At 39.7% G+C, this 16,459-nt stretch overlaps 1 protein-coding gene across 2 annotated transcripts in view; it reads right to left on the reverse strand.

The window, feature by feature from the left end:
- Positions 1-1,443: 1,443 nt before the first annotated feature.
- Positions 1,444-16,459, reverse strand: part of DNAJC13 (DnaJ heat shock protein family (Hsp40) member C13) — a 153,684-nt gene continuing 138,668 nt past the window's right edge. Inside the window, exons 54-57 of one of the 2 annotated variants that reach the window (XR_011487368.1) lie at positions 14,896-15,039; positions 9,215-9,314; positions 3,218-3,326; positions 2,224-2,309 (exon numbers count right to left, since the gene is read on the reverse strand). Coding sequence is in view for 1 of the 2 variants with exons in the window: in XM_070466748.1 (XP_070322849.1) it covers positions 2,203-2,309; positions 9,215-9,314; positions 14,896-15,039 (351 nt within the window). In the remaining variant the exon portion in view is untranslated. Of the gene's footprint in view, positions 2,310-3,217; positions 3,327-9,214; positions 9,315-14,895; positions 15,040-16,459 lie in introns of both variants that reach the window. The other variant, XM_070466748.1, reaches the window with a different exon arrangement.

The following is a 16,459-nucleotide window of genomic DNA, read 5'->3' on the forward strand; positions in this document are numbered from 1 at the left end:
TTTGTATTTGTGATCACATAAGATGACTTTAATGCTGAAATCTTTTTTATTTGAAACCTCCTCTCCCTCTTTACATCTCCTCTTAAAAATATTGTAATTAATGTGTAGTTCAGTTCAGTCGCTTAGTTGTGTCCAACTCTTTGCGACCCCATGAATTGCAGCACACCAGGCCTCCCTGTCTATCACCAACTCCTGGAGTTTACTGGAACTCATGACCATCATGTTGGTGATGCCATCCAGCCATCTCATCCTCTGTCGTCCCCTTCTCCTCCTGCCCCCAATCCCTCCCAGCATCAGGGTCTTTTCTCAATGAGTCAACTCTTCCCATGAGGTGGCCAAAGTATTGGAGTTTCAGCTTCAGCATCAGTCCTTCCAATGAATACCCAGGACTGATATCCTTTAGGATGGACTGGTTGGCTCTCCTTGCAGTCCAAGGGACTCTCAAGAGTCTTCTCCCGACACCCCAATTCAAAAGCATCAATTCTTCGGCACTCAGCTTTTTTCACAGTCCAACCCTCACATCCACACATGGTCACTGGAAAAACCATAGCCTTGACTAGATGGACCTTTGTTGGCAAAGTAATGTCTCTGCTTTATAACATGCAATCTAGGTTGGTCGTAACTTTCCTTCCAAGAAGTAAGCGTTGTTTAATTTCATGGCTGCAGTCACCATCCGCAGAGATTTTGGAGGCCCCCCCAAAAAAGTCAGTCACTGTTTCCACTGTTTCCCCATCTATTTCCCATTAAGTGATGGGACCAGATGCCATGATCTTAGTTTTCTGAATGTTGAGCTTTAAGCCAACTTTTTCACTCTCCTCTTTCATGTTCATCAAGAGGCCCTTTAGTTCTTCTTCACTTTCTGCCATAAGGGTGGTGTCATCTGCACATCTGAGGTTATTGATATTTCTCCTGGCAATCCTGATTCCAGCTTGTGCTTCTTCCAGCCCAGTGTTTCTCATGATGTACTCTGCATGTAAGTTAAATAAGTAGGGTGACAATATACAGCCTTGACGTACTCCTTTTCCTATTTGGAACCAGTCTGTTGTGCCATGTCCAGTTCTAACTGTTGCTTCCTGACCTGCATATAGGTTTCTCAAGAGTCAGGTCAGGTGGTCTGGTATTCCCAGCTTTCAGAATTCTCCACAGTTTATTGTGATCCACACAGTCAAAGGCTTAATTAATGTGTAACACACATTAAACTATTTATTAACAGCGTGACTCCTCCTTGAATACTGTATGAAAAATAAATGAGATGCTGTGTCTGGAAATATAGATGTGCTGAAATATTAATGAAGGGATTTAGGAATGATCAGGTATGTCAATGGAGCTGTCTGTACGAGATACTGGAAATGTGAGGCAAATTCTGTGTTTACTACCACTAGTAAATCTATCTTAGAAATAAAAATATAAGGTCTTTAAAGTGAAAAATTAAACTAGAATGGATATCATTAACAAAGCAGTCAATTCCCTTTATTTTTAAAATTTTATGTACACATATGAATGATCTGTATAATGTACATTCAATATAGAAAGCTTTATATATCTGATAATGTATAGAACATTTCACAATTACACTAATCTCTTACATAACATCTTGACGTCTGTTTTTAAATTTTTTTGCACAAGCTCCTTTTTCATTCAGTTTGGTAAAGCCAGTTATATATATCAACATGTACTGTGAGCTCTCAGGAGGTTAATGATTGAGGAGAGGATACCAGTGAACAGGTGCAAGGACAAAACCCAAAAGTGTTCAACAATGGGAGAACAGCCAGGCAGACTTGAGGCAGGAGAGGGAATGCCCTTCTGGGGGCTGAGTGACTTTGATTTCCCAATCTCTGTAGACTGTAGTTCAACCCCACAGTCACACTAATTCGAAAAAACATTATAAAAACTAGGAAGAAAGCTTTGTTTTTTTGATTCACAGTCTTGTAAACAGATATAAAGGAACAAAATGTGCTTACATACATCAAGAAAAAAAATTCTTGTGTACCCACTTAGGTTGATCCACAGAGTGCTTTCTTATAACGTGATACAATTAGAATCACTGACTTTTTTTCCTAAATAAAAATATATTTATAGAAAAAGGAATAACACTGTCATGAAACCAGGAGAAAGGCAGTTAAGAGTTTTCTTCAATGGATCAGCTGGAGGAATGTGGACAGGGCACTGGCCTTTCAGCGTTTATTGTCTCTCATGAAAGTCTCACGTCTGATAGCCAAGGTCACCTGCCTCATGGTCTACAGGAGGTGGCAAGTTGGACATGACTGATGAGGATGTCCCTGCAGTAAGGTAGCCAGCAACTCCAGGTCCTGCAAGAGAAAAAATGGAAACCTTCTAAAGAGCAGTCATGTGAGAACACGGACCTTTGTGAAAATGTGAGAACCAGGTCAAGCATTCCATCACAAGGACCTGATGCAATCTATTAGGATTATCTAAGCATACAACAAAATCTTAACAAACACCCGCAACACCATTTTCATGGTTTGCCGTTACTGTATGACAAAGTTAAAAATCATTTCAAAATTTATGCTAGACAGTAACACTGGTGAGGAAACATGGAAAAGTTTTCCCTTCTCACATCTGGGAAGTTCAATTTAAAAAAAAATCCTGGGCACTGAAGGATATAGCTAATGTTAAATGAGAAAAAAAAAAAAAAATGGGAAAGAAACTCTGTACTCGAGTTAGCCCATTCAAAAGTCATACTTGATGAAGTTCACAACAAAAACACATCCATCTATACTTAAGTTAAACCTATTTTCATTTGGTGCAAAAAAATGCTACTGTAACAAATAACACCAAATGAACAAGGGTCTCTGAGAAAGATAAGGCAAACTCTGGACACCTAGTCATAGGTCAAAACATGAATGCTGTGGAAAAGGTATCAGTATTTTAGTTTTATATGTCTTGACTCTTAAGTCTCTAGTGCACAAAAATGCCATTATCCCAGCATTTATCAAGATGTGTCTTATGAGCATATAATGGCTTTAGCCTTCTAATTTAACTTAAAACAATGCAGGGACATTTAATTACACCTCAAAATCATTGCATAACTGTACAAAGTATTTGTAAAACACACTGTACTATAGCATAATACTACATATTGAGCAATATTTTTAGCTGAAATCATAGGAAACAAAGCAAGCAGCTAGGGAACACTGAAGGGTTAGGACTAGAAAGGCAGAGGAAGTGGCATGCATTTAGCAAAATGGTTCTCTACCTGCTTCAGAGAGCTACACAGAAGTTAGCAAGCTGCCTGGCAGAGCGGATCTAAAGTCCGCTCCTGAGGTGAAGGGGGCTGCTGCCAGTGAGAAGGGAAGGAGAGACACCTGAGGGGAAAAAAGAAATATAAGCAGCAACGGAAGTTGTAAGGAAGTGCAAACAGCAGAGCAGGTTGAAAGGCTAAGGTATAATAGGGACTGAAGTAGGACAAAAGGGGAACAATATAGATTCACTTTTTTTTTTAACCTCTGGAGCATTTGTACTGAGGATATGAAGAAAGCAGACACTGTAACATGTGGTTACACGCAGCCAGAGACAACTCAGCCTGCATGAACTGCCCATGCCACCTGGAATGCCTAGGCACCTGGAACTTTGAACTTAGAAAACTTAAGGATCTTCTGTTTTTTAAGGCATTGTGGGCTTACATCTATCAATTAATCAGGACACCAGGCCTTACCTAGACTGCTCAGGAGAGACAGTAGGGAGGACAGGAGACACACCCCCTTGACAGGCAGTTCAGAGCTACAGTGCCACTCCATTGTATTACTTCCTGCCAACCTTCCACTCTGGACCCTAGGCAGCAGCAAGACTGTTAGGGAATAAACCCTTAAGAATAACCCCCTGAACATTCCAGATTGGTATAGTCCCTGAGCACTTCCGACTGTGGGCTCAATTTTGTTCACATCAAACAAACTGATTATGAGACCAAATCACGAGTACTGAATATAGAAAATGGACTAAGGATGTAGTTCTCAGACTACATGCTGAGGTACCCTGGGGGCAAATTCAGGGATACCACTGAATATTTTGAATCTGGAGACACAGTGACATCTGTTGGATACCATACAACTACTCTCAAGTTGTTTGAATGTAACTACTTAGTAAAATTAATTACTATTTCTTTTAGTCTAGGGATAAAGAAAAAAAATCACTAAGCTATGAAGACACTGTGAACTGAGAAAGTTCGGGCACCTCTGGGCTAAAATATAAACTGTGAATGATGGGCTCTGAAGGATTTTCCAGGGGAGATCAAATTCTAGTGCCACCATTTGCCTCTTTAGGAAAGACAGGTCAATTCCTGATATTTCTTTAAATGGAGTCTGAGATGCTCTCTCTCTCACATCTCTGGCCTCTTCCAGACATGTCTGGTTTCTAGGGGCAGGAAGCTACAGTCTGCTAGGATGGGGCAATGTGTTCTCCAGAGATACGTGGGAGGAAAGAGTAGGGCCTGCCAGAAATGGGGTACATGGCACACAGTGTAAGGCTGCTGGACTTACGAGAGAAGAGAAAAGATAAAAATCAACTAAGAACCGCACAGACCGGAATTGGCCACGACAGTAGAGTAGTGAAAGGAGCGTGGGCTTTGGTGAAAATGAACATGGGATTTTCAGTGGGGAAAATTTAAAAAAAAAAAAAAAAAAAAAGGAAGCCCTGCCTCAGCAGCAGAGTCCTACTATAAACTGACAGTGACCTTAGGAAATCTTTCCTAACATGGCTCCCACTGTGTAGTCTTGGACACATATAAAGACAAAGACAAAAGGTAATAAAAAACCCAATTGTGCAAAGATCTAATGAACTAGTCTGATGAGAGGCCCAAGAAACACTCCCTCTCTCCCTTTGATGACCTTAGGAAGCCAAGTTAACTATCCTACCTGCCTCTAATTAAGTAGAATAATTAAGTGTACAGTACAAAATTCTTCATCTCCAATTCCAGCTCCTAAAAGCATCTTCGCCTTGGCCTGTTTCTCTTCCTTTCCCTGTTCTTTCTTCCTCTGATTTTCTAGGTGAGGAATTTTGAGGATTTTCACTGTTGAAATGCTTGTCAGCACCAAGCTCTTCTAGAACCTAAGAGATGGTTAAGTAACCCAGGGCCCTGGACAGTGAGCAGATACAGCTTATCCACACCACGGGTAAAGTTCCACTGAGGCACTTTTTTTAAAAAATTTTTTTTCATTTATTTTTATTAGTTGGAGGCTAATTTTTAATGAACAAAAACATAACAATATGCCAGGCTAGGGAGTTAGTCTCATCTCAACTTATCAACACTGAGTAATCTGGCCTAGAATATTTTAATTTTTATTCCAAACTCTGAGCATGTGATTGCGTGACATTTCCTCAGCAGCCAGGAAGAAAATCATAAATGTATTTTTGGTTATTCCAATCTTATTTTGAAATAGTAATTAACTTTATCTCTATCTCCTAAATAAAGTCCACATATCAGAAGAAAGGGCTGGTGAGGATTTGTGCTCTCACAGTACCTTATTTTATTTGCAAACTGATTAGAGAGGGGCTTGATATAATCTGAATCTTCTCAAGACTGAGGGCAGGATGGAGTAAATTAAAAATTCCAATTCAATACAACATTGTATACACCCCATGGAGTCTCACATAATGAGATCTTATCATTATTAGAAGTACTTGCCCCTTTTAGCAAACAATGACATGCAATACATCAACAGAAAAGTTCAAACACAAAAAATAATTGGTAACCCGAGCAATAAATACACATCAGTACAACTGGCAGTACTTTCACAACAAAAGAACATACCAGCTTGATGATGCACTAGGAACTGGACAGTTTGGGGGCCAACACAGCTCAGAACTAGTCCAGATTGTCCTATCTTGACTGATGTGACTGCAGGCTTCAGCAATGACCTTCACAATAGACACAGTAACCCCAGGCCCCTGTTTCCAGGGTGGGATTTATACCACCCTCCACTTTGATGGCTTTACTAGAATTTCTGCCCCTTTAGCAGGACCAAGGATGTGAAAAAATTCATAAACCCAAGACTTTCTTCTTTGCTAACCTTCATTCTTTACAGCTCATCAAAGCTGCTTCTCACAACTCATTCAGAAGCCACCCCAAGGATCCCAGTAAAAAGAAAGGCAAGACAGAAATTTTTTTAATCCCTATACTTTTTCTGTATTATTAGGAAATCCGGGTGGGGCTGAGGACCCAAATAATTTCGAAAGAAACTCTAGGTCTCTAAAGATAAATCCCTCTCTCTTGTGTATTTTAACCATAGACCACTTGACCCACAGCTGTTAGTACATCAAGGACCACCTGCAGTCTTTTATTCCATCCAGTAAGGTCAATGGAAAAGGTGAGTTTTCATTCCAATCCCAAAGAAAGGAAATCCCAAAGGATGCTCAAACTACCACACAATTGCACTCATCTCACACGCTAGTAAAGTAATGCTCAAAATTCTCCAAGCCAGGCTTCAGCAATACATGAACCGTGAACATCCAGATGTTCAAGCTGGTTTTAGAAAAGCCAGAGGAACCAGAGATCAAACTGCCAACATTCACTGGTTCATAGATAAAGCAAGAGAGTTCCAGAAAAACATATATTTCTGCTTTACTGACTATGCCAAAGTCTTTGACTGCGTGGATCACAATAAACTGTGGAAAATTCTGAAAGAGATGGGCATACCAGACCATCTGACCTGCCTCTTGAGAAACCTATATGCAGGTCAGGAAGCAACAGTTAGAACTGGACATGGAACAACAGACTGGTTCCAAACAGGAAAAGGAGTATGTCAAGGCTGTATATTGTCACCCTGCTTATTTAACTTATATGCAGAGTACATCATGAGAAAGGCTGGGCTAGATGAAGCACAAGCTGGAATCAAGATTGCCGGGAGAAATATCAATAATCTCAGATAGGCAGATGACACCACCCTTATGGCAGAAAGTGAAAAGGAACTAAAAAGCCTCTTGATCAAAGTGAGAGAGGAGAGTGAAAAAACTGGCTTAAAGCTCATCATTCAGAAAACTAAGATCATGGCATCTGGTCCCATCACTTCATGGGAAATAGATGGGGAAACAGTGGAAACAGTGTCAGATTTTATTTTTTTGGGCTCCAAAATCACTGCAGATGGTGACTGCAGCCATGAAATTAAAAGATGCTTACTCCTTGGAAGGAAAGTAACAACCTAGACAGCATATTAAAAAGCAGAGACATTACTGTGCCAACAAAGGTTCACCTAGTCAAGGCTATGGTTTTTCCAGTGGTCATGTATGGATGTGACAGGACTGTGAAGAAAGCTGAGTCCCATAAGAGTTGATGCTTTTGAACTGTGGTGTTGGAGAAGACTCTTGAGAGTCCCTTGGACTGCAAGGAGATCCAACCAGTCCACCCAGGAGATCAGTCCTGGGTGTTCATTGGAAGGACTGATGTTGAAGCTGAAACTCCAGTACTTTGGCCACCTCATGCGAAGAGTTGACTCATTGGAAAAGACCCTGATGCTGGGAGGGATTGGTAGCAGGAGGAGAAGGGACGACAGAGGATGAGATGGCTGGATGGCATCACCGACATGATGGACATGAGTTTAAGTATACTCCGGGAGTTGGTGATGGACAGGGAGGTCTGGCATGCTGCGATTCATGGGGCTGCAGAGTCGGACACGACTGAGCAACTGAACTGAACTGAACTGAAGGTCAATGGATGTGAAGGTCACTCAAGGACAAAAGAATTAGATGATACCTTCCTAGGGACACTTATAATCTACATATCTCCCTATTCTTGAAGGTCACTGAAGGACAAAAGAATTAGATGATACCTTTCTAGGGACACTTATAATCTACATATCTCCCTATTCTTCAAGTCAAATCTTAAGTAATCTTACTCTGAGCTAGAAAAAAATAAGGCAGATCTTCCAATCATACAATTCTTACATACAAAAAAGGTGGTATTGTATAAACTTTCTGGGGAGAATTTAAAGAGGTAAAGTTCTTGGTGTGTCTATGAGAACATACTCCTACTTAGAAGCTACAGCTTGAAAGATTTGGAAGAGATTAAGATCACATTCTAGGCATTTCTCTCCATAGTCAACATAGGGCAGGTGATGGGAAAGTCAGAAGGGAAACCTGTGGTACTCTACTCTTATGTATACACATGACTGGCAGTCACAGCACCACATGTTTGTAAATTCAACAGGTCTGATTATAAATTTTAGTGGATTAATATTAAAGAGGTTACAGTGGAGAAAAAGGCAGTAATGTCAAAATCAATTCTAAAATTAAAACCATGCAAAATTTCTCCAAAGTCCCTATTTTTGATTATTCAAGATCTAGTCTTCAGGATTTATAAAGTTCTATACTAGCGATAAGGATTATTAAAACAATCACACTGGTATGAGAAATACTGGGTAGTAATTTTTTCTCTTAATTTACCTACATCATCTCTGGTTAAAGGAGGTTGCAGGGCTGACATTTTAAAAAATACACTATAATTTCAGGCAACGGCAAGAACCACTTAATATTCCTATGGTTAATTTCAAACTAAAAACTTTAATACCAAAGACTATATTTCATTTTTCAGCATTTAGTAGTTTAATGCTACGACCTTCTTTTTAAACAGAAGCCAATATGAAAATGGGTATTTCAGAATTATTATGTTAAAGTAAGTGTGCCAAATGGACAAATATCTGGAGCTTCTTTTGACCCCAAGGCAGCAAAATATCCTTTCCTTTATGGCACCCATATATTTCCTCCCATGAGAATACAAACCTTAAATATTTAACAAAATTACAGATTAATCACTGGTAATTTAGAAGAAAAAATATTTGACATGTGAGTGTGCACAGTTGGAACTTCAATCTACTAATCTGACAATGGAATGATGCTATCATGTTTCTGATACTGATAATTCTGAGTAAATATTTCTCCACTCTTTATTTACATGTTCAAGATAAACATTTTAATACAGCCATACCCAAAATATAAAGTATGACATCCTGGATTAACTGGGTTAAAAACTGAGCAGAGTCTGCTTTGCAGTCAGCATACATTCAACACCACAACAGTCCATATGTTTTCTGGGCTAGAACCAGGGGTCCACTGCATGTCCACGACATCTCCAAGATGGGTAGTTATTATAGGAATCTAGGAAAACTCTCTAAATGCTGTTTTCAGTTTAGACAGGGCAAAAGGAAGGTCCATATGGCTACTGCCATATGTCTTAGGAAAGAGAATTGGGGATGCTTTGGTTTACCTGTGAGGTATCCTGCTGTTTGTGACTCAGAAATAAACAAATCATGCTTCTGATCTTTGAAGGCACTCCAGACTGAAGAACGAGACAGGATTTCATTCACCTAGGGAAGTAAAGCAAACTCTTTGAATGCAAACAAACTGGATGTTGGTAGATTAGATTAAAAAGAAAAAGCAAATTTCCAAGACAATCAAAAGAGGCCAACTCAGGAAAGGTCCAAAGATGAACCAAGACCTCACATTCATCAAACATTCTATACCAGGCATATCTCATTAAACCAGACCCAAAGAAATGCCTAAATCAGTCCTCCCTCTAAACTTGGACTCGACTATTCGGACTTATTGGTTTGTATGTAATTTGGGCAGTAAGATATTCATGTGATAGTAACAACTGACTGACTGTGGTGTGGGCTCATGAAGTATTTCTGAGGAAGCGGTTTGGGGACAAGATATTGCAAAATTCAAGCTAAAACTTAAAGCACTCTCTCAAACTATGGATGTGACCTGTTAGAAGTACACTGACATCTTAGGAATCAGTGAACTAAAATGGATAGGACTGGGTGAAATTAATTCATATGACCGTTATATCTACTACTGTGGGCCAGAATCCCCTAAAAGAAATCCTCAGAGTCAACAAGAGTCTGAAATGTAGTACTTGGGTGCAATTTCAACAACAGAATGATCCTGGTTTGTTTCCAAAGCAAAATATTTAACATCACAGTAATTTATGTTCCAACTGCTGATGCCAAAGAAGCTGAAGCTGAGTGGTTCTATGAAGACCTAGAATACTTCCTAGAACTACTAATAACACCAAAAAAAGATGTCCTTTTCATCATAAGGGATTGGAATGCAAAAGTAGGAAGTCAAGAGATACCTGGAATAACAGGGAAATTTGGCCTTGGGGTACAAAATGAAGTAGGACAAAGGCTAACAGTTTTGTCAAGAGAACATGCTGGTCACAACAAACATGCTTTTCCAATAACTCAAGAGATGACTCTACACATGGACATCACTAGATGGTCAATACCAAAATCAGAATGATTATGTTCTTTGCAACCAAGGATGGAGATGCTCTATACAGTCAGCCAAAACAAGACCTAGAACTGACTGTGCTTCAAAGTATCAGCTCCTTATTGCAAAATTCAGGCTGAAATTGAGGAAAACCACTAAGCTATTCAGGGTGCCCAAAGAACTATGACTGGAAGTTTATAACATTGTACAGGAGGCAGTGACCAAAACCATCCCAAAGAAAAAGAAATCCAAGAAGGCAAAATGGTTGTTGGATGAAGTTTCAGAAGTAGCTGAGGAAAGGAGAGAAGTGAAAGGCAAAGGAGGAAGGGAACGATATGTACAACTGAATGCAGGGTTCCAGAGAATAGCAACAAGAAATAAGAAGGCCTTCTTCAATGAACAATGCAAAGAAATAGAGGGGAAAAAATAGAATGGGAAAGACTAGAGATCTCTTCAAGAAAATTGGAGATATCAAGGGAATATTTCATGCAAGGATGGGCAAAATAAAGGACATAAACAGTAAGGATCTAACAGAAGCAGAAGAGATTAAGAAGAGGTGGCAAGAATACAAAGGAGAGCCATACAAAAAAGGTCTTGATGACTCGTACAAGCGCGATGGTGTGGTCACTTACCTAGAGCCAGACATCCAGAAGCATGAAGTCAAGTGGGCCTTAGGAAGCATTACTATGAACAGCTAATGGAGGTGACTGAACTCCAGTTGAGTTATTTAAAATCCTGAAGGATGATGCTGTTTTAAAGTGTTTTAAAGTGCTGAACTCAGTATGTCTGCAAATTTGGAAAACTCAGCCATGGCCACAGGGATGGAAAAGGTCAGTTTTTATTCCAATCCCAAAGAAGGGCAAAGCCAAAGAATAGTCAAACTACTGGACAACTGTGCTCATTTCACATGCTAGCAAGGTAATGCTCAAAATCCTTCAAGCTAGGATTCAGCAGTATGTGAACCAAGAATTTCCAGATGAACAAGCTGGGTTTAGAAAAGACAAAGGTATCAGAGGTCAATTTGCCAACATCCATTGGATCATAGAAAAAGCAAGAGAATTTAAAAAAAAAATGACTTCTGCTTCATTGACTACATGAAAGTCTTTTGACTATGTAGATCAAACTGTATAGATCAAACAAACTGGAAAATTCTTAAGAGATGGGAGTACCAGATCACCGTTCCTGTCTCCTGAGAAACCTGTATATGGGTCAAGAAGCAACAGTTAGAACCAGACATGGAACAACTGACTGGTTCCAAATTGGGAAAGGAGTATGTCAAGTCTGTATATTGTCACCTGGCTTATTTAACTTACATGCAAAGTATATCATGTGAAATGCCAGGCTGGATGAATCACAAGCTGGAATCAAGACTGTTGGGAGAAATATCAATAACCTCAGATATGCAGATGATACCACTCTAATGGCAGAAAACAAACAGGAACTAAAGAGCCTCTCAATGAGAGTGAAAAGGCTGGCTTGAAACTAACCACCAAGAAAACAAAGATTATGGCATCCACTCCTATCACTTCATGGCAAACAGAAGGGGAAAAAGTGGAAGCAGTGACAGATTTAGGCTCTAAAATCACTGCAGATGGTGATTACAGATATGAAATTAAAAGATGCTTACTCCCTGAAAGAAAAACTATGACAAACCTAGACAGCATATTAAGAAGCAGTGACATTACTTTGCCAACAAAGGTCCATCTAGTCAAAGCTATGGTTTTTCCAGTAGTTACACATGGATGTGAGAGATGGATCATGAAGAAGGCAGAGCACTAAAGAATTGATGCTTTTGAACTGTGGTGCTGGAGAGGATTCTAGAGAGTTGCTTGGACACAGGGAGATCAAACCAGTCAATCTTAAAGGAAAGCCACCTTGAATATTCATTAGAAGGACTGATGCTGAAGCTGAAGCTCCAATACTTTCGCCACCTGATGTGAAGAGCCGACTCACTGGAAAAGACTGATGCTGGGAGAGACTGAGGGCAGGAGGAGAAGGGGTGGGGGGGGACAAAGGATGAGATGGTTGGATGGCATCACTGACTCAATGGACATGAGTTTGAGGAAATGCCAGGAAATAGTGCAGGACAGAGAAACATGGTGCACTGAAGTCCATTCAGCTGCAGAGAGTTGGACACAACTTAGTGACTGAACAACAATGAACTATCTAGAAAGTATATCACATATAAAATGCGCAGTATAAATGACTGATGTGTAAATGCGTACTAAGAGGCAAGACATGCTTCTTTCTGGGAAAAAGATTAAAAAAAAAAAATCCAGGAAATTCCAACATAGAGGGTATCTTTCACATGTCAAGGTTCAGATCAAATATTTATGGAGCACACAAAACATGGGTTCCATGGTGGACACAAAGATGAGAGACATTCTCTGCCCCTGAAGTGCCCACAGTCCAGGCAAGGAGACAGATGACGCCAGATAACATTAAGGGGAAGCATTAAAGTAGATGTACACATGGGGAACATGAGAGTCCAAAAGACTGTCCCAACCATGGAGCGAAGCAGTGGTGAAAGTGATTTGTTGTGAGTGTGCTCAAGTTCCTACTTCGGAAACTACTGTAATTCTTTCCTTCCCTTGTGAGTGGAAGGTGGTTATCAAGAGTTGCTCCGTTAATTCTCATTAACAGGAATCCAGTGGCAAGTTGAGGAGAGCATGACTGGGGGCATGTGGTACACAGGAATGCCTTTGCTTGGCATTCAGAACACCCACAGGCAAGTTTAATAAACAGATAGTTAATGACTATAATAGCACATGCCATCTCTCTCCTTTATTTTCACCCCAAACAGCTCAAATGATAAGCCTGCTAGAAGGGAAAATGGCATAAAAAATGCTTCTTTAGTTGGAATATACAAACACAGTGGATTCACTAAAGGAAAGCTTTAAGTCAGTTTAAACCTACAGAAGAACAATAGTAAATAGAAATAGTCCAAATACCTATGAATGGATAAATGGGTAAACATGGCATATGCATACAATGGAACATTATTCAGCCTTAAAAAGGAATTAAGTGTTGAAACACACTGTAACACAGTTGAACCCTGAAAACATGCTAAGAGACAGAAGCCAGACACAGGTCACATACTGTATGATTCCACTTATGTGAAATGTCCAGGATTCCTAGAAAATAAGAGTGGTGACTGCCAGAAGCTGAGGGAAAGAAGAAATGGGAAATAACTACTTAATAACTATTTTTGGGAACTAGGTAGGTGGTGGTTATACAACATTTTTTTTTTTTAAATTTATTTTTGGCTGTGCTCTTATGCACTGCTGCACGTGGGCTTTCTCTAGTTGTGGAGAACGCGGCTACTCTCTAGTTGTGGTGTGCAGGCTTCTCACTGCAGTGGCTTCTCTTGTGTTCAGGTTTCACCTTGTGCTCTAGGGTGCGGGGTTCTCAGTAGTTGTGGTGAACGGCCTTAGTTGTCCCGAGCCATGTGGGACTCTCCACATGTGGGATCAGGGATCAAAGCTGCAACCCCTGCATTGGCAGGTGGACTTTTAACCATTGGACCACCAGGAAAGCCACACAACATTGTTAATGTACTAAGTATCAGTGAATTTTTCAGTTTAAAAGGGCTAATTTTACATTATGTGAATTTCACTTCAATTGAAAAAAAAAAAAAGAGCATTCCTAAATGGACTATATAACAATACTGAATGAGGAACGCCTCAGAAGCAATTTAAGAATAAAACCAATGAGGAAAAGAAAATTACTGAATTGGTTTGAACTGGGCGTGCACATGCAGCTGAAGCAATTGTACAGTGGAGTGCTACTCTCTCAGTCATGTCTGACTCTTTGCCATGTCATGGACTGTAGTCCCCCAGGCTCATAAGTTCATGGAATTATCCAGGCAAGAATACTGGAGTGGGTAGCCATCCCCTTCTCCAGGGGATCTTCCTGACCCAGGGACTGACACTGGGTCTCCTGAACTGCAGGTGGATTCTTCACTGTCTGAGCTACCAGGGAAGCCCAGCTGATGCACATTAATAGGTACCTAAGTTACAACAAGAGAGACTTTGTTGGGCTAATAGCCAACACTTTGTAAGTGCTAATGAAGGAGATGAAACTAAAATGATATTTTGTATCTTTTTAAAGGTATTACGGTAGAGTCAGTGAATGATTATCACTATAGCACAATAACTTCTAGAATTGAAAGTAATCTTAACCAGCACTAAATGTTCAACATTCTTCTATGCTTAAGAATGTGCAACATGTTATCACTATCCAGAGAAAGAATCCTCCTGGTGACTATTTGCTGTTGTTTAGTTGCTAAGTTGTGTTAGATTCTTTTGTAACCCCATGGACTGCAGCCTGCCAGGATCCTCTGTCCATGGGATTTCCCAGATAACAATATAGAAGTGGGGCGCCATTTCGTTTTCCAGGGGATCTTCCTGACCCAGGGATCAAACCCACATCTCCTGCACTGGCAGGATTCTTTACCACTGAGCTACCAGGGAAGCTCCATTTGAGTATATGGTTTGTGTTTATGAGGCAATGCTAGTCCATTTGTGATCTTGGGATCTGCTTCAGTTATGGTCAACAAGCATACCTTAAGTAGAACCTGAGCCGAGGTGCATGGATCACCAATGGTCAAGACCCCTGGTTTTGAAAATGCCTTGTCATAATTAGCAGATCTAAGTTACCTCTGTGCAGACTCACCTGTTCTCCATGCTGCAGGCTTCGAGTCATTGCCTTGAGAGCTTTAACAATCTGAGCCTTTGTGGCTGCTGGGCTGTCCAGATTTTCAAGGCCAATGCCTTCAAGCAATTTTAAAAGGTATGGGACCAAATCTACCTTCAGGGCCTAGAAGAAAAGATTAAGTATATATGTGTGTGTATGTATGTGTGCATATACACATACATATGCTTTAAAAAAAATGTAAGCCATCCACTGAGGAAATAATTTCACTCCCAGGACCCTACCTGGAAGAGGACACTCCACTTTATTTTAATTCCAGAGACAGAATTTGGGGGTAGGGGTGGGTATCTAATGATAGTGACATTTTTATTTAATGAGATCTTATTCTATTCCATCAACTATTCTAAATGTTATATGCTGATTATTTTACTTAATCCTCCCCAAATCAAATGATGTAGGCACAATTATTATCTATGGAAAAATCAACACATGAAGGCCTTGACAGTCACAGAGCTAGGTGACAATGGACTCTGTATCTAGACCTATAAAGAAAAGAACCTGAGCTTATAGCCAGTATACTGGTCTGCCTCTTCTAATGACATATACTGATGTGAAACAATATTTGGAGAGTATTAATTTTCTTTACATTCTCTTAAAACATCAACCTTTGCATTCACCATACATTTTCTATTGGCCTAATAAAAGCTAAGGAATACTCTGGTACCACACAATTTTCAATGCCCACTCTAAAATTCAAAAAGAAGAGGTGAAAAAGCAACTAACATTTAATAAGTGTTCCTTTTTTATAGATATTATTCTCAGAACAACCTTGTGAGAAGCCATAGCTTTATTTTACAGATGAGGAATATGAGTACTGTTAAGGATAAGTAACATGCCTGAGGTCACAGAGCCATCAAGTGGCAGAACTAGCTCATGTTCTTTCTATTACAACAATCCGCTTAGTCAGTTATAAGTCTGAATCTCAGAGCATCCAATTATCTCCTTGAATTGTACCCAGTACTTCTAACTTGCATGAATGAGAAACAGGGGTGGGAGTAGGGGTGGGTGGAGAGAGATGATCTGAGAGGAAAAAGGGCTGGAAAACAGGAGAGCCAGATAATAAGGATGTAGGGCCTTGTTTTCAGGTTAAGGATGTCAGATGTCACTTTGTCATCTGGCAGATAATGGGAAACCACTGAAGAATTTTTAAGTGCAGAATGACATATATTTTATGTTAGATTTTAGAAGGATCACTTTTTCCATGATTTTTAAATTGTATGTTTTTTGTTCCCTTGATGTTTGCTACTACTTTACATCGGTATCCACCAAGTCTTCTTTTCATTAGTCTTCTATTTTCTTTGAAAAGGACTATAAAAACCTTGGCGTGCTTTTCAAACGTGACTTAAGAAACAAAGGAATGAATAAACAAGAATGAATCTTTCAAAAAGGATAAACCAAATTTTACAAAGCTAGTTAAGCATAAATGCTTAGTAAACAATCAAAACTTAAAATTCAAACATAACAAAAATACTTTGACAGTGGTAAGATTTTTGGTAGCTGACCCACCTTTTCTGTGTGTATATAT

The sequence above is a fragment of the Odocoileus virginianus genome, chromosome 4 (assembly GCF_023699985.2).
Source record: "Odocoileus virginianus isolate 20LAN1187 ecotype Illinois chromosome 4, Ovbor_1.2, whole genome shotgun sequence".
Classification (NCBI taxonomy): Eukaryota; Metazoa; Chordata; class Mammalia; order Artiodactyla; family Cervidae; genus Odocoileus; species Odocoileus virginianus.